The sequence below is a fragment of the Anarhichas minor genome, unplaced genomic scaffold (genome assembly GCF_050575085.1).
Source record: "Anarhichas minor isolate MPS153535 unplaced genomic scaffold, ASM5057508v1 ptg000014l, whole genome shotgun sequence".
In the NCBI taxonomy this organism is placed as follows: domain Eukaryota; kingdom Metazoa; phylum Chordata; class Actinopteri; order Perciformes; family Anarhichadidae; genus Anarhichas; species Anarhichas minor.
The window spans coordinates 10,326,396-10,348,122 of NW_027466460.1; the positions used below are offsets into that span (position 1 = coordinate 10,326,396).

At 40.5% G+C, this 21,727-nt stretch overlaps 1 protein-coding gene across 1 annotated transcript in view; it reads right to left on the reverse strand.

Moving 5' to 3' along the window:
* Window positions 1-19,836, reverse strand: part of nr3c2 (nuclear receptor subfamily 3, group C, member 2) — a 69,697-nt gene extending 49,861 nt beyond the window's left edge. Inside the window, exons 1-2 of the mRNA XM_076091405.1 lie at window positions 19,162-19,836; window positions 15,854-17,668 (exon numbers count right to left, since the gene is read on the reverse strand). Of these exons, the coding sequence (XP_075947520.1) occupies window positions 15,854-17,649 (1,796 nt within the window). The 5' untranslated portion in view covers window positions 17,650-17,668; window positions 19,162-19,836. The remainder of the gene's footprint in view (window positions 1-15,853; window positions 17,669-19,161) is intronic.
* Between the last annotated feature and the right edge of the window lie 1,891 nt (window positions 19,837-21,727).

The following is a 21,727-nucleotide window of genomic DNA, read 5'->3' on the forward strand; positions in this document are numbered from 1 at the left end:
ATTCAACAAGGTGAACCTGAATCTGTGCGCCTGCAGCGCTTCAGCTGGAGTGGCAGAGAGACAAGCTGTGGCTAAAGCATGTATAAAAATCTTAGTCTGATGCGGACAGTTAGTGGCAAAGTCACTGGCTACTAGTCAATAGGAGAAGATGACAGGAAGGACGAGAGACTTTGCTTGCATTGCATCCTTCCTTCAGGCGTTCACTGTAGAGGGTGTTTCCCCTTGCTGTTTAAAATAAAGAGGAAACTGAATATTGCTGAGTACCTTTTAATTTAGTGTTACACACCAAAGAACAAACCAACAATTCAGTCAAACAAGTTGAATTGACCCTTATTTTATTAAAGAAACTGAAATCATTGGCACAGAGAAATGTCCTTGTTCCAGCTTTTTTTAAACACAATGCTTTGATTGTTATAAGACATGATTCATTTGCTGGATAATCCCCATTTTTCCATAATTAAAAGGAAAAGAATGAATTCAACGAGGTGTGGGTTGATGTGTAGGGATTAATTATGGTCATGTGGTACTTTATTGAGACTTTCATGCTCCCAAATCTGTCATCTGCAATGAACAATATAGAATAAATTGAAAGGGGACTTAGACATGCCCTTTCCTTCTCTGCCCTTTTGTTCTTCATTCTCTATCTCTGATCTTCGACTTTCCCTCTCGATCCCCCCCCCCCCCCCCCCCCCCCCCCCTCCTATGCAGCCCCTTTTTCTGTTTCTATGCCTCTCGGTTTTCTTTTTACTTAGATTCTCAGAGGGACACTGACACAAACCAAAAAATTTTCGCAATCTGTATCGACTTATCATCTGTATGAAATAAGATCAGGTTGAATTCATAAATTCCCAAGCAATGTGTATTTGGATCGTTTGAGGTTTATAAAGCACATGGACATTGTATAGTCCTGATATATGTTGAAAGTTGTCTTTCACGGGAAACCAACTCTCATGGTGTCCTCTGACAGAAGGAGGAATAAATGCTGGCACAGCAGCAGATACAAAATTAAGACGTTTTGCTAAAGAATGTGATTGTATGTAAATGAGGGGTATTGGGAAATTATTTCAATTACAAAGAATGTCTTTCATCATGTCTGCATGTTTGGCAAACAGGAAAATCCTTTGTTTGAAATATTACAATACCTCAAAGAAAAAGATCTTAATACAAACATAATATAAACCGTCATTGCTTATAAGTGGAAATATAAACCATGCTTTTTGTCATCCTAAGAATACATTTCAGGATTGTAAATTGCATCATAGGCTTGCAAAGTCAAGTTATACTGTAATTGAAAACATTGTGCTAGCTTTACACCTCCCTTTATCCAGTATTACACTGTTGAGTCACTGTTTAGAGGTGCAAACACATCTATGAACTAATTTAGCTATTTAGTTGCTTATTTTCTAGAAACTGAGGTGGTCAAAAACGGACAAAAACATAACGTTTTCAATCAAATTTATTCCAGTATCCTTAAGCTGTATTGCTGATGCATGTGATATGATGGAAAATATGGTAATCAAAGCAATACAGTATGTATATGTTATTGTACACACCATTATTTTCAAAGGGGATACTTTTTGGGCACCGAAGCAAAAGAAGAGTTTCTCCTGATTCTCTGTCTTTAGTCCTGTTGTACTGGAGTATAGAAGTGTGTAGACACACGTGAACATGTAACCCTCCCCATGAAGGGTTAACAGCTGCTGGTGGAAGAGTGAGGACAGATCGGATCAATTACCCAATCCATCTATAGGCAGCGAGCAGAAACTACCCTGCTCTGCCCGTGGTTTTGATGAATATATTCCCTTTTAATCAGAGTCACCACGACCTTTCATCAATGCCATCTTCCCTCTGACCAATGAGGTGTGAAGAAAGAGGAGTTGACAGGTTTGAATGTCCTTCAGTGTCTGTCCTGTATCATTACCCATCTCTCAAAATAGATCGAAGCTATCTAAAAAAAGACATCCGTTGTCATGCATTCACTGCGTGCATGGCAGAGCTTCCAGCCCTCGAGAACTCGTCCAACAGTAGGTTGTGTGTTTTGCTCTCACGTTTGTGAAGGCACTACTACTTTTTGGTGGATCCACACATTCATTTTCATATCCTGATTTAATAATTAGACTGCATTTTTAAACACATGTCACAAGAGAGCTGTGGTTGTTCTAAGTACAAATACAGACAACTTACACATATGTGATTAATGTACATTAACTCAGCCATGATCACTATTTAGCCGTCCATTAAAACATGATGAATAAACTTACAATAATACTTGATAAAACATCAGTTCTCAAAAAAACAAAAATCGGTGTTACAATCATTCAGACATATGTGGCCATCATGTTATGGTAAAACAAAAACACTGAGAAATGAGAAGACACACTGAAGTATCAACATTTCGACTAAACAGCTGTGGTTGTTTACAAGTGTGCATGTATGTGTGTGTGTGTGTGTGTGTGTGTGTGTGTGTGTGTGTGTGTGTGTGTGTGTGTGTGTGTGTGTGTGTGTGTGTGTGTGTGTGTGTCCACCCCAGAGGGAGTCACAAGGGGACCAAAACCAAAGGAAGCCCGCTGAGGGGGAATAACTAAATCATGCCCACAGATGTTTGTTTAATACCACAATGGGACAGAAAAGACGGGCCCAAAACTGTCAGATTGTTGCATGGATGTGGTATTCTGTCCGACCAGTGGTGAGCATGCCTATGACAAATGTCAATCTAAATCTTTGAATCCATGTCAGCATGTCTGTAGCGCTGTGGAATGTAAACTAGTCAACAGGAGGAGCGTAAGCCCTGCACAAACACCACAAGGAAACAATTGGCATGCTATTGCTCTCGTCAAAGTTGTGGAGAAAAGTTTATTGAGGAGCAGCTTAATTAGAGATAAGGGGTTACAAGCAGAAATAAATGCATCCTAATTAGTTTTTTGTAACGCTTTATTTAACTTAAGAAGCTTTTATGTGTGAAGAACTGAATCCTGAAGTGAGACGTTTAAATAAAAAGAAAAGTAACAGAAATTGTCCAACTTCAGAAATCCTTGTGCTGTTGATAAAGTCTGCTAAAGGCTGTCAGTCCTCATGAAAAAAAAGTCTTTCATAGTGAGTTTCTTCCAGTAAATTAGCAATTATTCAAATGTTTCTTTCTGCAGGGAGGTGCGTCATGAAGAGAGTAGATATACAGCAGCTTGTACAGTGGCTGAACCTCCAGGCTAAAACCGCTGAGGCCAGTGCCTCTCCCATCGCGTCAACACATGTGACGTGCCCTCATATTCAACACCATTAATCTCGGGAGGGGGTGAAACGTGATGCAGTAGACTGAGCATTTGACTCAGCATTTTGTCTTGCCATTCATCTAGGGGGCTGTGTAAATGGTGTGTTTCATCGCTGGATGTGCAGGTGAAGAAATGTGGAGGCAGAGTTACAGGACGTTGTAGTTCATCCCCACCATGAAACCACCAATGAATCCGAGCACACACAGACACTTTTATTTCTCTGAGATTTTTTTAGATGGCAGCGATAACTATTAATAATAATATTATAATTCTACTACTATTAGCTTCAAACAGGCCTATTTAAGTTTTGCTGAACAACATCCTCTGTCGCCACAAGTGAAATAAAGCATAATTGGAGTGGAAATTCCCTACAGTTATTATACAGCCATTATAAAGGATCACAATCAGGTGACCTGTTGGATAAGGCCCAAAATAAACAGCAAATGTGTCATCTATTGACATTTATTTCCTGTTGGAAAAAACCTCTGAAATGTATGTGTGAAAACTAAAACTTCGCCCTAAATAATCTAGTCGCTTTCAAAAAGCTCGGTAATTTCCGTACGCTAAGATCAGCCACTGGTTGTTCCAAACAAGTACAACTGTATTGTCAAAAAACCCAGAGTAAGGGTTAGGAACCAAGGAACAGTTTTCAATTGTTACTGGTTCCTGATTGGCCAGAAATCAAACATGGATTAGTTCCTGGGAATCTAGATCACACAAACACAAAGTCTTTCTTCCTTGAAGAAGTTGGCATTGAAAATGTTTGAGAATGTGACTAAAAGGGCATCTTGGAGCCCTCTAAAACGTATTCATCTATTACTGATAGCTCATTTTAAATATTGCTCATGTAGACCTAGTTTATTTCTAGTAAACTGTAAAAAAAAAAAAAAAATTCAAAACCTTCCAGACATGTATAATCCATACCAAAGGAAAACAGTGCTGTTAACTGTGTTCACAACATTCCCCAGTTGTATTCACAAAATAAACAAAATAATCTCACAGGTGTTTTCTAGACATTTTCATCACTTAACTGAAGACTCTCTAATACAGTGAAATATGCAACGATCTGCTGTGCTTTCCCTCTTTCTCTTTCTGTCCCTCTCTGTAAAAAACACACACACACATACTACACATGTGCACACACACCCAGACGCACACAGAGCGCCATACTTTTGTCTACAGAATGGTAATTTTCTCCTGTTCAGTTTCTGGCACCTCTCCAGTGGTAATCACTAAGGGGAAATCACCCCTTGAAACGCTTTTGTGTTTGGCCCTTAATTCGTATTGCATGAAATGAGCATGCAGCTCTGTTCACAGAGGAAATAAACGCCATGCCTTCCGTTGAGCTTGTCTAATATAACACACAGATGGGAGCTCTAATAACTAATTCCAGAGCCAAGAGAATACAACAGCAATAAAATGTACCTGATCTGATAGTTGTTTTAATATTAAGACACCAAGTGATCTACTGACATGTAATATTATATGGCGCAGTAACAGCACGGCCTTCCTGCACCCCCGGCTGATGATCCTCACCTATTTTATTCTCGACACTGGCATTCATTTTGAGTTGAGGAACAAAGCCCGATATTTACTCTCCTTTTAGTTTCTAACTGCTCCACATTCTTCACCAGCGTCTCACTAACTTTGTCTGTCTGCTGTTTGGTGCTGAGCGAGTAGCGTGCAGTGGGTTTAGGTAAACACTCTGTAACTGTGAGGATCTGCAGTCTGGTGATAATTCTTTGTGAGTGCATCCCTTCTAGTGACCTCTTTCACGTTACACATTGTCATTTATTGATTAGTTCAGCTTTAAAGTTAGAGGTGTTCCAGTACCATTTTTTTCATCCCAATACCGAGTACGGATCCAATACCAGTGCGTTAAAAACAAAAAACAAAAAACATATATATATATGTACATGCATAAAAACATGATTAAAATGATTAGGAAATCAATTATTATATTTGTATGTGATTATTTGCTTGGATTAAATAACATCTCAGCAGGATTAGCTTTAATAATGTATTATAGAGCGAGTTATCTGGCTATAAAGAAAGTTAAACGGGTCCTAATTCCCCCTCTAATATGTATTTTATATTGCTCCTTCAAACAACTGTATCCAAGTTTCTCGCCTAAAACTAAATTTTACAATGAGATCTACATGAACTAAAATAAACTAATTGACCTAGTTTATCTGATACATATCTGTATACTTAAGGTCATGTGTACAAGTAAGGCAACCATCCCTCAATTTTCTTGTCTTTCTACTCCTGCGGTTGTGTCACTGTGGTGCCATCAAACAAACACATTCCAATGACACAATCAACGCATCCACTCAATCTGTCAAACAGGCAGAAGCAGCTGGAGCAGTATCACACCTGAATAAGAAGCTCCCCTCCTGGTGAGCCAGAAATGCCACAAGGCACATGTGTCACTGGCACTGGAGTGAGTGGGTGTAATCATGCTGGAATGAAGGAAGAACCGAAGGCATGTCAGCTGCATTCACAACAAGCAGGATATCCTCCTCCACCAGCCACCCAAAAGAAACCGGGTACAGAAGGCTGCTTCTTAGGTTGCAGAGAAGGAACTTTCAAAACCACGTTTAACAATAGCAACAAACGGAAGCAGACTTTCACCGGACAAATACACATCATAGAAATGTTTGTGTTATTTCATGCCTCCTCTTAGCAGATGTGAGCTGATTACTGTTTTTGGAATGGCTAATAATTATGGATGGATCCACATGCAAAACATCTATAGGCCCAACAGAATATTTAATTCTGGATGTTTCCACAGGTCATTGGTTTGAATCGTGGTTAAAAATAAAAAGTCATACTCATGTTAAGACTTTCTAGTTCAGGGCCCCAAATCAATAACCCACTAATGAGAAAATGGAATTGTGGAAGACCACTGATTTCTGTGGCGTCTGGAGCTGCAACGACGCCAACCAGCCCACCAGAGTCGGGGGGTTCAATACATCAAGACTGATGTAAGATGGCTGAGATGCTTCAATAATGACAAGGGTGCCCTTTACGAGGCGGCTCAACCTCCAGTGGTCACTTTTCAGCTTCTTTTGCATGCGTCCGTTAAGGTCAACCAAATGGATGTTAATGTCTGAAACAAGGTCAATAAGAGCAAATGTTCCAACAGTCAGAAAAGTTGCACAGGCCTTGAGAAAGCAAGTTAAAGCAACATGCTACTTGAATGCAACAACAATGTGTGCCCGTTCCAAATGTTCCAAATAGCAAAGATCACCAAGAAACTGTAAGGATTCCACATGCTTTCTGCCCTCATTTCTTAAAGTAACTTGTCTATTTGAAATACATTTAACAAGTCAAAAATGAAAAACTACTAGTGCTGAATGGTTAAAGTTTTGAAACATAAATACCCTACATGAGTGGGTAACATAAATATTGGTTATAAAATAAAAAATAACTTAAGTGTTCGGGGCACCAGACTAAATACCTGAATCTTGACCTACATTTTCTCATTGTTCCTCTTTTATTACCTTAGAGCCACTCACACGATACGAAACCACAAACAAGAAAACCTGCACCTGTGAGCATGCCTGTACTGTTACACAAACAACAAATCAATCAAAGTGTGAACGTGCTTCTCTCCCTTTATCCATGAACCCAGCAGCTGAACAAGATTGTGAATAAAAGCAAAAGATCCTGCATAACAGTCAAAACCCCCCAAAAAGCTCCAGACTGTCTCCCTTTCAGAGCAGAGTGAAACAGGCAGCTGTCCCAGTCAGAGGAAGGCAGGTGAAATGAAAAGAAGACATTGAACAGGGAAATGTTTGCTTGTGGCAGGTACAGTACAGTAAACTCTACAGGAGAAGGCCAGATCTGAGTGTTTCCCAGAGCCATGGCCAGTATTGCGTTGTTACCATCATAGTGTTCAATCAACAGTCTGACTGTGTCTTCCTGGTGAAACTGTCTATCTTTATAGACAGGCCAATTCCCCAAATGTCCTGCTAACACCCTGAAATCCTATTTCTGTGACAATCTTACTAATCTCACTAATAATACCTAGCTGTGAAGACAACTCTAGTAAAATCGTTCTACAGTAGAGTATCGTTTGAAATGCATTGATCATAGAAATAAAATAGAAGTGGAACAAACATTCCCATTAAAATCCTATTGGCTGGATGGTCAGAGCTGCTGCTATAGTTATATGTACCATTTCTATTGCGACCGTTGTAGCGGGTTAACTTCCGTATAAACTAAACCAACTTGGAGATCAGTTCAACAAACAAAATGCAATTTATCCCCATTGCATTGGAGGCAGAAGTCTGTGATTTACATCTCAAAACCTAGAGAAGTGAAAACAAAACTACACAACCTGAGGTAAGGGAGAAAGAAACAGGTTTTGTGTGTGTGTGTGTGTGTGTGTGTGTGTGTGTGTGTGGGTGTGTGTAACTTGAGAAAGCTGACCCTTTAATATCCCTTCAATAATGACTTTTCTTCTCTCTTCTACTGAAAACAGAAATCAGATTACACTTCCTGCCAAACACGTTTACCCTTTTGCAGCGTCAGGCAAGCAAATCATGTCTCCAAACGGGTTCAGTTTGGTATAATATCTTTTTCTTTGAGATATCACTTGATTCTTGGAAGCTCCCTTTCACCTGCTGAGTTAGTGTGCCATAGGGGCGGCAGTGACGCTACGTACATGATTTGTGCAGGTGGAGGAGCTGAACCCTGAATAACAGGAACTCCATGGGATGGTCTTTTATGACAAAGGACACAAATCATTTCGTTTTTTCCCCACAGCAAAGACGCCCAGTAAATGTGTGTTTTCTATGAGGTCACCACCATGATGGCAGTTTTGAATCAATGATATGTGTTCAAGGCTAAAACATGTGTGAACATGTCTGGGTGTTTCTGGGATTTTAACTTATTTGGGCAGATGTACAGTATGTTGTTGTCCCCCCCCAAAAAAACAAAAAGCAGCTAAAAGAAGTGAGTAAGATATACAGTACAGTGCACATTTTAGTATGCACTTTATTACATCTAGTGTGCTGGCTGTAGTATCTGTGAAACATATTTAATAGAGGATTGGTTTTAGTGCTACATGTGCTATTAAATCAAGAGGTAATTTAAAAGCAAACCCAATTTAGATAAAGCTATCTAATCATTTATTTTAGTTAAAAATTAAAAATTGTCATCACCAAATTAGCATCTTGGCAGCACAGCAAATAGATGCATTGACTAAAAAAAACTACCTGCGAAAAAAATTTGAATTGCGAAAATAATATCTATGAAGGTCACTGCAATAAAAGGCTCCAAACCATTTGAGAAACCTAAAAAGAGGTTGACTTCCTTTTTTCAAATTTCATTTAGATCATTTCTTACTGTTTAATCTGCCTTTAGAGCATTTGTGTTATGAATTAAGTTATGAACAAAGTTATTCATGTTTGTCACAGCACCACTTTTCTGAAGCATGGGTTCTGCTGATGATAAAGTTTTTGTGGATGCATGTTGTGTGTGTATTTCCGAGAAAATAATGTTATGTAAAAAGAGAATAACCCCCACCACCACCAACACACACACACACACACACACACACACACACACACACACACACACACACACACACACTCTCTCTATTTGAGCCAACTATGCATGACCTACTTTGGGAACCTTTTCAAGCTGAACAATTAACATGTTTTGAAGCATCTTCCTTCATGGTATCCTTTCCATGGAGGAACTGACAAGGCAAACACTGGGTTTAAGAGTAAGCAGTTTGGCATGAATACTTGAGCAAACTCTAATTAAACATGAATGATAAAGGCATGCCTTGTTTGCTCAGTCAAGTATATCAAGAAACAAGAGGAAGACAATAATACGCTTGAAGAGTGAGTCGAGATGGGTTCTCCACTTCCTCTCCACCAAAAGTGAAATATAGATCTCATTGCTTTTTATAGCTCTGAATGAATTATGTCAATTACATCTGCCTGCACAAACAATTCCTTTTATATTCATGACAATAGTGATGGGCTCTTATGACCAGTTAATCATTGTAATTTGTGATTTAATGTTTACATATTTCCCCGTAGTCCCTCTATATTACCGATACCAGCATGTTGCTTTATCATCTCAGGTGATTGTGCATTACATTCAGCTTCTCCTCCACACAAAGCTAATGACTCAGGAGATCATAAAGATTACTTGTGAGATGTCTTGAAGACTATACTTGCGTGCTAAGTAAAACAAAGTACTGCCATTCAGCAACATTATTTTACACAGCAGCACACTATAAAAATCAAAGCATTCATCACAAAACAGAGGCACGCACTATGCTTTGTTGCAGCTCCGGTATTTAGTTTCCGCGTCCTTTATGCAGTTAGACCTCAACAACAGAAGGGAATGTCAGCGGTAGGTAATAGTGAGTAGATCTCTGCAGGATTGGCCTCGTGGAAATCTGGCCCTCTGTCACCAGACTGTGTTTCAGGAAGAAGTTCAAATGAGGACAAGACAAGCATTCACATCCCAGGAGCCTTGGCCAGAAGTAACCGCACTTTTATTAGGGTGCCAAGTCCGGCCTAAAATGTGTGCGGCTGCTGTTGTTGTTGTTGTTGTTGTTGTGCTTGTGTGTGCGCATGGCTCTGCGTGGGAGAGGCAGAGTGGAGACTTTTAACATGGTTTCTTTTCTGTGCAACAAAAGGATCTGATCATTGTGCCACACAATGTCCTTTTTAAAAATTTACTCCTACGCTTTAATAGCACAAAGTGAAAAAAAAAAAAACATTCCATTCATGAAGCTGGAACAGAGAGCTGGCTTTCATTGTGCCTTCATGGCTATACCTGTTGAGATAACATTGTTGGATATTTAGATCTGTTATGACATTTTGTATATAAGCTTGTTTTTTTTTCTCTCTTTTGGGAAAAGTTAAGAAATAAAATATGACAACCATGTCATCAGAATCAGCTAAAACTACTGTCGTAAAAAAGATGTATCCACTATGACTATTTGGTGAGCATTTGACTGATACAGAGCTGCTCGCAAAACAAAAAGCCAAAATGCTAATAGTGACTTTTACCTTTTCCTTAAAACAGCATGAATAGATATTTTGGTCAGTGGAACATGTTGTAAAACACAACAATGAAATAGTATCACCTTATAAAGTTGTTGTGGTGAATTACTAGCAGAAATAGCTCACTTATATATCCAGCACACAGAGCTCTGGTTTGGTCTCCACTTTATCCTAGGGACAATACATTTAGTCTAATATAAAAAAAAAACATGTTGCAATCGTTTCAGGCTGGTTTTATGGATTTCAAACTAGTTATGGTTAAATGTTGTGTAATATTGATACTAAAAATTAAATTTAAAAAAATTAACTACACTGCATCCTAATATGAGACTATGAAACAGCACTAAGCTTCTCCTCTGTGAGAGAAATGTAGAAATCTCTCTCAATATTAAGCACAAATATCATCTCTGCACAGTCTAGAGTGGTTTACTAACTCCCTGCAGCAATTTAACCCTTTACCTAAAAAACAAATCCTTCTCACTACTACAATTACCTTGCAGCCAGGGTCTAAAATACCTCTTAAGGAGCTTTTATTTTAGCCAGGCATTCATTTTTAAAGAAAAATTCTTATATTATAAGTATTTTACCAGTCGGACCAGCTCTACTTACTCATACCTTGAATACAGCCTCAGTATTCTGCTCTACACAGCCTCCAATCCACCGACACCGATGAGTGATAGGCTGCCCAGAAAATGGCAAAGAACTGGATCTGGTGGGTTCTATGTATTATTATAATGTTTCCGTTCAGGTGTTTCATTCATTTAGATTTTTTTTACTCATGCCAATTCACAAAAGAGAGTAAATATAAAAAAATGTAATCGTTTCGTTCAGCTAATTGTCTATCTAAAGTAAAGAGAAATGTTTTCAGGCAGTAGGGGGGTTCAGGTGGTTCAGGTGCTTCAAGGCTGTCCTTGGACATGAGAAATCATATTATACAAAAAAATATATTTTCAATGGTCAATCAGTATAGAAGTAGTTTTCTTGTCTCCATAAGCCAGACAATGTCACGCTCCTCATTTCAAACTGATTCACAGGTTGAAACACTTAAGAAAGTCTCGCACTGACTGTCTTTATTCTCGTGCTCGATGGGAAAACATTATGTGCTTGGGAGTTCGAGCTGATTTTCATCACTCACTGTTGGACTGCACTGAAAGTATGAACTTAAGACACCGTATACAGATATATTCATGTGCAGTTCAAAAGACACTTTTGATGCATTTCAGTCCATGTGAAACACTTTTAACGTGACAAATGTTACACTTTGATCATTGTAACATTGTTTAAATGCGTATACGAGTGTAGCATAGTCTTTACCTGTATCTTTATTGACTCATTTTGATCAGCCGTCTTAACTGAACCTTCACTGAGAGGTTGGACAGAGATGTACTTTTCTCAAACGTTAGGTTTCTACATAAAAACCTATGGAGCTATCATTTGCAGGGTACATTAACTAGCATTAGTACTTCTATGCTACTCACACTGCTGAAGGTATACTGAATGTATAACACATTGCTGAATCAGTTTGACATCCTGGATATATAATTCAAACAAATATTATAAAATTGTGACCCTTCTTTCTGCCTCTCTTTGAAAAGCTCTTATTGTTTTTCAAAAATATTTGACACTTATTCATGGAGTGCAGTTAGTGAGAGTGTGTGTGCTCAATGGAAAAAAAACGTATGTCTTCTTTTATAAGAAGTTACGGTTCTTCATTGAGAATCTCAGGAATCTCATGTACACTATAAAGTGTAGTGCAAGATGACTTTAATCCTCAGATGGCTGACCCCATGTTATTCATTAAATGTGAATAGTTCATGCCGTCCACGCTGCATTATTTTTTATCAATATACAGGCTGCTAGTCGCATACATCAGTATCAAAAGAAATTGATTTAAGAGTGCACTCTTGAAATGACTCACACTGTCAAAGGTGTCAAAGGACTGTCAGGCCTGCCTTTTAAATATCATGAAGAGTTTCTACACATACAAAAGAGTAAGCTAAAGAAGCTTCTTGTGTGTTTTTCTAAAGCTCCCTGCAGGCATTCATTAAATCTCATTGAATCAAGGGAGTTGAAAATTAAGAATGAAGGATTAATAGAGAAAAACATGAACCTGTTACTTGAGGTTTGTCAGTATATATAATTTAGAATTAAATGATAATATGATGAATGCTTTACAGTAATATTTAAATTAAGAACAAAAACTTTTGACAGTACACACATAAAATAAATACACTTGCACGCACTATAAGACATCATCTTTGCCACAGTAGTAGAGACAGACGAGACCCACACAGCCATTCTCCAACACATACACCTGTAACATCCTTTTCACAACCCAAACAAGCAGCTGCCCGCTTTATAGTCAGGAACCCATAATGCACTGGGAGCCCCTGTGCATGCCTGGTGTTGGTATTTAATTGGATATTAGTACCCAGCAGTGTCTGAATTAATCAAATCATTTCCATCCATTAATTTAGTGGAGGAACATACAATTAAAGCCTTATTAGTGTGCTCTCAGGAGTATGCCTTTTCATCCCTCTGCAGAACATTGAGGGTTGGCCAGAGTCCAGTGCAAAGCATTCTCCCTGGTGCTTCCTCATGATGGACTCTCTGTTGATCTGGCTGCAAGCTTAAAGCGAGGGGAATGACGCCCTATAGTAAAGTGCTACTTTTCCCATGGCAATAATAAGAGCTAAATGAAAAAATACATTGTTGGCTTCTATTTTTTTGAGTTTTAACCATTTGTCAGATTATGAAATTATTAGGTCAGGGGGCTGACAAGTTTTAGAGTAATTCTATTTGGTGAAACACTACTGTGAAAACCAGGACAAAAATACCCTAAATAGGGTGAAAAGAGATTTGGAGATTTAGACAGCGAACAAACATAATCCAGCACACAAATGTAGGTCATCTAATGATAATTTCCATATTTTCATATTTCATACAAATCTGACTTGCTTCATAATGGATTTAAAACTACAGACAAATAATCTTAAAGAGAATAAATAAAGGAATTCAATTTTTTTGTATTCGAAAAATCTCAGCATCCAAACCTCTAATCGCGTACAATACAGCGTCCTGGACACCTAGTTTGATTTAGCATTAAGTTTAAATCAAACATTACATAAATACAACAATTCTGGCTCGGGCGACTTATTTCGTTCCCCCCCTTCCTCCTCTCTTGTGAATCTGAGTCAAAAGGTTTTTGCACAAAGTAATCCAGACTGCTCAGATGAGCAGCCATTTTTAATTAAAACCATTTACACAGGAAACCAAAGTGAGGAGAAAAAAAACGAGCCAAGGGATTTTACACTCTGTCATCCAAGGCTTCAGCGGATGAAAGAGTTTTAGTTGTGCTTTTTAATGGTTACGTAACATTTTTGCTTATGAAATATTGGGCCTGGGCACCATGTAGAAAGCCCAACGCTCGGCAGTGCCACAGATTTCCTGCAGTGCATTTTCACATTTCAGGCAGGATACAATAAGCCCATGTTTATGTCTAAGTATAGCTGTCAATCAATACAATACTACTGGTGTACACTGAATGTAGGCAGAAACGTCTGAAAAAAAATGATATTCTTGCATTTTACCTAAGACATTTCTATATCTATATAGTGTCTGTGTGTACATAATTGAATGTATGTATGTATATGTGTATTTGTGTCTGTCTGCTTCCTAGCCTGCATGGCTGGCTGCCATGTGGCCCAACTCTTACTGTCATCCTGTCTGACATTAGGGCTAAACTGGATCTCATTATGACCAAGGTGGCAGTGATCCCGTCAACATCGCTTTGGCTCCTGCCATATGGGTCGCCTCCAAGGTAACAGGGCTGTATCAGTCTCCTCAGAGCTGCGAGCCTTGTCATAGCACACACACACACCCAGACACACACCCAGACACCCAGACACACACACACACACACACACACACACACACGACACGGAGTATCTACTCTCTAGACGAGCGTGTACTGTACATAAAAGCTGAATAATCATGTCAAACAGAGAAGACATAAATAACCTTCATGAGATAATCAGGTCAGATCTATGGGTTGGGTGCAGTCTGAATAAATACAGATTTTGCTTGTTAGATATATAGTTCAGTGTGACCAAATCAGACCACAGTTATGATAGATGCATAAAACATACAAATTGAACAACAACCATCTGCAATGTTTTGCATTTTGCTACAGTAAATCAGTGTGCAGTTCAGCGAGAGCAGTCAGTGATGTAACACCGATAAACTGACTTTTTCCCAGTCCCTTCCTCCCAACTGAAACTGCAATAAGCTGAAGAAAATGAAAACTAGACAACTGAACGTAGCAGAGCAATCAGTGAGATCTGCAAAGTTGGTTTCCACAAATTCAATCAGGAAAGCTTTTGATCTAATAAATCTCAATTTTTGAGATTCTGTGCAACATCACCGCCCAAAGTCGGTCTGGAATTGTCATGGTCAAGGCACCGCCGAACATAGCGGAGCAACGTACATCACCATACCAGCAGCAGCTCAAACACTGTACTTTCTCTTACAGCAAGTGTCTGACACATCAAAGCTGTGCAACTAAGCAGGTCATTTACGACTCTGTTTAGTGCTTCTTTGCACCAGATCATAAAAAAGTGTGAATTTATAACATTACATGCATAAATACATGATAGCCATGTAGTTTATGACAACACCAATAGACAGTTAATGCTGTTAAAATACACAAAAATCATATCACACCCAGATTCCCTGGACTACAAAGCTTTCTTCTGATTTACTGCAAATATACACCTCTTGCTGTGATTATACTTCTGTATTTTCAACAATGTTACCATGTGTTTCATGGTCAAGGTAATGGCTTTGATATTCACTGTTATTAGTCGTGTTGATGATAATTTACTTCCTTCGACTTCACATGCAACTAGGACACCACAATACTCTGGAAGCCGATTATAGATTTTTTTTTTTTTCTCTTTGGCCTGTTTGTTTTGTTTCAGCCCCCACCCTCACAGAATAAACTGTTTATTTCATCAGTTTGGCAACAAAAGCATGTGATCAATCATTCATAATTTATGATGCAGCCAATGGCTTAGGGCCCATAAAAACAGATATTTGCATTACACAAGTTCTTAGCTGGACCTCCGGATAACAGACCAATACATATTGTTGTTGTACACACACATGGGCCCCTGATCTGATAAGAGGTAAACTTTGCCTCTGTTTTACAGTAGACCACAGGGCACTGCTAGCAGGGATGATGTTGTGATCACATGCTACTATAACAATGACCTGGACCCCGTCCTTTAATTCCTGTTCCCTCAGCCAGCATCCCGCTGCCTTTCCCAAGCCCTGCTGTTATTATTTTTGCACTGTTCAAAGCAAACGCCCTAAGTCCCTTGTGTAATATGAGTCTGACTGTAACAAACTGGTATACTCGCACCAAAACAAGGAAAGATTGCTTCTGTCTATGAAGCTGAAATTTTATTACTTTCAACTCTGAAAACGTCACAGGCAATACACTGAAAGGCACTCACTCGGATGACATAGAGAGGTCTTTATTCTCCTTACCTCGTCATGCTGTCCGTGATGCAGTTCTGACCCAGGTATCCCTCACCTCTGGCGTGTGACATGCCCGGGCGAGATTTCCACGACTCCATTAACGCCGTTACGGGCGAAATTAGATTCAATAAAGGGTTGGACTGGTCCCTCACATCATGCCGCGTGAAAGACATTGTTCCTTGTGCTCCAATCTGGTAATGGAATGAATGTCCACCGGAATTAACTCCAACAATGGCCGATGTGGGCATGCTGTTATTCTCTTGGTAATAGCCGCCATCAGTGGTCTCCTGCTTAACCCCTTTAGACAGGACATTGTTGGAGAACACATCCGGCTCATAGGTCCCATTCATAGAGGGGACAGGGGGTCCTAAGATACCAGAAAGACTGTATTCATCAATGTTATTCCTCAAGGACAAGTAGGTGGTCTCAGACGCAGGATAGAGACTATGGGATGGTGACTGCTCACCATAGGGCTGTTGGTTCATACATCCCTCATCTTTGTTTGGCTCACTCTTGATCTGTGTGATAAAAGGTGTGCTACTCACATTACATTTGGAGCCGCCTAAACACATGCTCCTGAAGTCAGTTCCAGGCTCGTTCTTAATGTACTTAACCATGCCCATCTGGTCTAAGCCGACGTTGAACACCTCCCCATCTACCATCTCTACTTTAGGGAATTCAAAGTTCTTGAAGTCCGTGTCTCTGGTCAGACCTGTTGCTTCTGGGCTGTTGGTGTCATTCTGCACCAAACCCAGTCCGCCAGCAGGACTGCACACAGGAAACCCACCCGAGGAGGGGTTCTGTGGGCTGCTGACAGCCATGGTGCCCACTTTTCCCGGACTGGAGATGGAGGGCCTTGCTGTGTTGCCGTTGTTGGCAGTGCTGGTGCAGCAGCCACCTGTGGGGCTCGAGACACATGACCTAATGTTACAGCTGGTGCTGCAGGACGGAGGCGATCTCACACTACTCATACTCTGGGGGCTGGACATGGGGGACCTCATGACGTTGTGCGGGCTGGTGAGAGGTGGTGAGCCCACTGTGCTGGACTCCACGGGGCTACATGTGGCTGAATTCCTGCGCTTGATGTTGGCCAGAGCTGCAGCACAAGAGGTCTGGCTGACAGGACTATTGACGGACGAGCACACCGGTCCAAAACACATAAGAGGACTGGTGGTTGACGACACCATATTGTTGCTGCCCCCTGGGCTGGAGATGGAGCTGGAGGTCTGGGGGCTGCAGGACAGAGATGAGGCCAGCATTGAGGCCGAGCTCACTGGAGTCCCAGTGGTGCATTCTCTGGGAGTGGTGCTGGACTGCTGGAACCCAAATGGCTTTAACTTGGGGCTCTTTGTGGATCCACACTGGGTCTCCTCTAGAGCCCGTCCACACACTGTATACATCTTCCCAGGGCTGCTATTGCCCCCGTGATGGCTAAAGGCAAAGTCTGCCTCCCTGGCAGCATTCATATACAGGCCCATAGACTCAGCCACGGTCTTGGAAAGCTCTTTAGAGTCCATGTCCTGCTTATGACCATGGAGGGAGTTGTTGAAGTGTGGGAGAACAAATGGCTGGTTCTGGCCGAGCCGAAGCATCGGCTGCTCCTGCTTCTTTGTATTGTTGTCTTTACAGTCGGTGGCTGGGCTTCCAGCAGGGCAGCTGACATCGACTATGTCCATCAGGATATCGCTGCTAGTCAGACTTGAATCCTCTGTGCTGCTGCAGTGCTCCATGGTGATGGGGACCTGCGACCATCTGTTCTCTGTATCACTTCCATCAAAGAAACTTTGGTATCTTTTGGTCTCCATAGCTGGCTCATTGATTCACCTGGTACATGAAGAAAAGAAGAGAAATGAATGAGAAAAGCTGCACACAAGGCATTGGTTTAATAATAATAGTTGAGTAACAGGTTGTATTAAGGGTAAGTATCTCCAGGCAGAGATTACAGGTCTCATGTGAGACAAATATTTGTATTAAGGAATATGCTAATGAATCTTAAATCTAGAGGTATAGTCTTGTTGGTTTTGGATAGCAGTGAATTCTGCTTCAGAGGATAAAAAAAAGGGTAGAGCGAAGGAAAAATGTCTGTGTGAAGAATATTATATCTACAAATAACACGCACTATATTTAAATAATTTGACTTTTAAACATAAATATAACACTGAGACAAAAACATAAACGATGCTGTGTAAACAATGTGTTAAATCTGAAAAGGTCCAAAGCAAGTCAGTACAATATTTCCTCTCTCAAAGCTCCTCATCGCTGCACTACAGGGGATGTACAGTCTGATAACTTGACGAAAACTGCATTGCAAGGGGTTAATGTATCTACGTGACGTCGTCTGGGCTTTTCGTTTTAAATTCCCACCTCTGCTGCGCCTCTATTGGACAGTTCAGCCAGAAATCCACCAGCTTTATCAGGCCCATGCACGGGTTGGTCAGAAAGCTGTCACTCAATAGTTACTGCTCTTGCAGCCACAACATTGCTGCGACATAACTTAAAATGTTGCTTTGGCGGTCATGTGCAAAAGGAACAACAACACTGGCAACAATCAGACACTTGACGGAGCAGGTTGCAATAATGAGGCGTTGCTTTAGGTGATGTTTGAATATGTATCTTTCTGCGCTACAGCGCACTCTTTGACGGGCTCACAGCGGCGGAGCAGAGAAGACATCGGAGTTAAAGTTATTCACGTTGCCTGCAAAATGTCCCATGCACATTGTGTGCAGATCCATGAATACAAAAGAAAAAAAGATGTCAGAGTGATAATTCCTCCCACTTGCTCCTGCCGTGATTGCCCTGCCTCCGTAGGACATGCAACTCTCTGCATGTCTCTCCATTTTGCGTATGCGCAGAGTAAATACTAAAAGACGATTTTTGCTGCACTGTAGCCGTAAAAGTTATTATTAAAGTCGTCTCGTTGACAGCTTTTTGAATGAAAAGAAGGACTAAGTGCAGAAAGAATGAAATATGAATTATTAAAGTCTTTATTTTTGGTAATAATTTGACAGAACCAGATATGTCTCAGCACCTTTGAAAGACGCTTACATACACATACAATCTACTATTTAAATGATTGCGGTTATTTTTTTATCGTACACAGAGTGCAAAAACTTCTTGGCGACTTTTATGATGGACCAGACCCAGAGCTAACGGTCCCGGTGTAAAGTTATTAGATCCCCCCCCCCCGCAGCAAATGGACCCGGGATGCAAGTAGTCAGTTATCCGACTGAGCAGTGACGAGTTTGCTTTCATTATCACCTCAGACCCAGCGCCAAATAAAAATGTACAGTCACACACTGAGCTCCGTCCTTCCTTACCTTAATTACGACATTCAGAGTTGTCAGGTGGCCGTGTTGCTGGGCAGCGATAATCCAGAGGACCAAAAAAAAAGAAAAAAAAAAAAAAAAGACACGCAAAGGCAAAGTCAATAAATATCAACAAATGTGCTCTGTCTACTCTTTCCAATACATAGCTTTCAGTTTGACAGCTAGACACACTGGAGAAGTCTACTGCGTATTATCACTAGTAATCCTCAACAGCGAGCCGCTGCTCCCTGACAGGACGAACGGCAGCGACGGGTCGGACGACAGCAGCAGATGATCTCACATTATGGCCGCAAATTTGCAGATTAGCGATGCTGGGCCCGAGATAAAACAAATAATAAAAATAGGTATAAAAACAAACGGAGGAGTCGGTTTGACTTGGAAGTCAGAGAGACGTCATTCTGTGCACATGGACCCTCCTACTGCAACGAGTGCAACACAAACTCCGAGCAGGGGAGGCGGAGGAGAGAGGGGAGGGGCCCAGCGCAGGTAGACAGAGCCGCCTGGAAATAGGGCACCGTGCTCAGCGCAGTGTTGTCTGAAATAAAGTCTCAGGATAACAGCGAGAAGCAGTCTCTTTTATTTAATTAATAATTTAATTTAATTTTTCCCTCTGCAAGTTTGTTCCATATTTCTGTCGATAACGTTAAATAATCTTCCCCTCACCGCGCTTTAAGATGTTTTTTTCTTCTTCTTGTTTCATCTTTTCTAGTGCCACCTCTGAAATGGTTTACCATATAGAGCTCGTGCACAATCATGCACGCACACTGACAATGTAGAGTAAAGCCCTCTCAGCCTCACTTTTACAGTTCACGTGGATTTGTATTAAAAAGAAACCCTGTTAACATTGAGCGAGGAGTCATTGTTACTGTACGAGAGAAATCAAGTCCGAATGGTTCAGGATGTTTCCCTTTAACATCGCAACGGCTGCCTCCACTAGGTGGAGCAATATTTCTATTGCTGTTGGAAGAGCAAGTCTATTGAGTGGTCAAGATGTCACTTAATTCACTATGATGAAAAAGATTACATGTGCATAAAGTGGATTTGGCATTTAGTTAAAATATTCTTTTGTTTTGCTTTTGGTCTGCCAACCTAAAAATGTAGTTGTCTTGGCTCATGAACGATCAACCACCATCATAAACAAATTGACATGTAGATAAATGTGTAAAGGAAACTACAACATAAGGATGACGTGGTTACAATATCAGTTAGGTAGACCTTTTTTATTCTGTTCTTAAAACTATAGCAAAATACATGTAATATAGTGTGTTATTTAAATGTTCAAGTATGCACCCAATGGAATCACTAACCACTGAAATGATAATGATAAAGTAGATAAATACCCACAGTTAATTAAACCTACCAAACCTACAGTCAAACTGGCATACTGTAACTTAGATTGGATGAGATCAGTATGTCTTTGGTGCACTCATCAGAAAGTACAATGTGCCCGTGTTTATCTCGATAACACCAACAACAACATCGTATGCACTAAGCTGTTATTTCGATTTTACTTTATCGACATGTCATGGCATTGATGATTGAAGGTAGACTCTGGTTTCACTCCAGCAACATCCAATAATCAGTTTAAATCTCTGGAGTTGTCAGTCAGTCGAGTCACTTTCTGTAGTGTTTCTTGTGGCTGCATAAAGGTGTGCATGTAGGATTTAGGCTTTGACAGTGGGAGCTCTATATAGTATTAATGTTTGTCTTTATTGCATGTCTGGGTTTTCCAAGCCAGCCTGTAGCAGCCATTAACTGAGCGAGGCAGCAGCAGTAGTTAGATTAGTCAAAGCCATCCAAGCAACACTGCCCACCTCCCTGATCTGCCTGTTAATCACCCATGAATGGGGACCTGCTTTCAGAAAAAGTAGGAGAATTGAGATATAACCAATGTTTCCCACCCCCATTCACGCAGCTCCCATTTGTCCATTGCTCATAATGGGTGCCAGTCAAACACATCATGAGCAAATCTAATTTAACCTTGCATCACAGATTTTTCCACAGTGACAGAGTCACAAGAAATTGCAGACTGACAGCAGAACACGGCTGACATGAAATCAGTAATAATTGCTTCCCTCATTGGTAAAAATTTGAGGCAGCTCCATTGAGTCCCACTGAGCTTTCAAGCACCATCGTTTTAGTCAAATCAATGATAATCACAGTAGCCTGAAAACACTGTATATACATGGGAGATAAAAATAGTTTTGTTTTTAGAGGGCGGGGGTCCTTTTGGATGAGTGATTGCAATGATTCGGAGCAGGCTTCCACTCCAGTTTAGAGACACAGCAGACAACTCCAGTAGCTGGGAAAGCCAAAGGCAAAACGGAGAGGTGCATGCTGCGCCTCGTGGGGACAGGTGAATTGGAGCATGTTAACTCTGAAACAAAACACTCGTCAACTCAGCAGAAGACCCTGTCCCCATTGTGTGTGGTAATTACAGTGGTAGTTTTAATCAGGGAAGAAGTCCGTCACCATCATCCTCCCTCAGCTGCTTATTGTTCCAGTTTAGCCGTTATTCATGAGGTTCATTCACATCTAAAGTGATCATGTAGCTGTC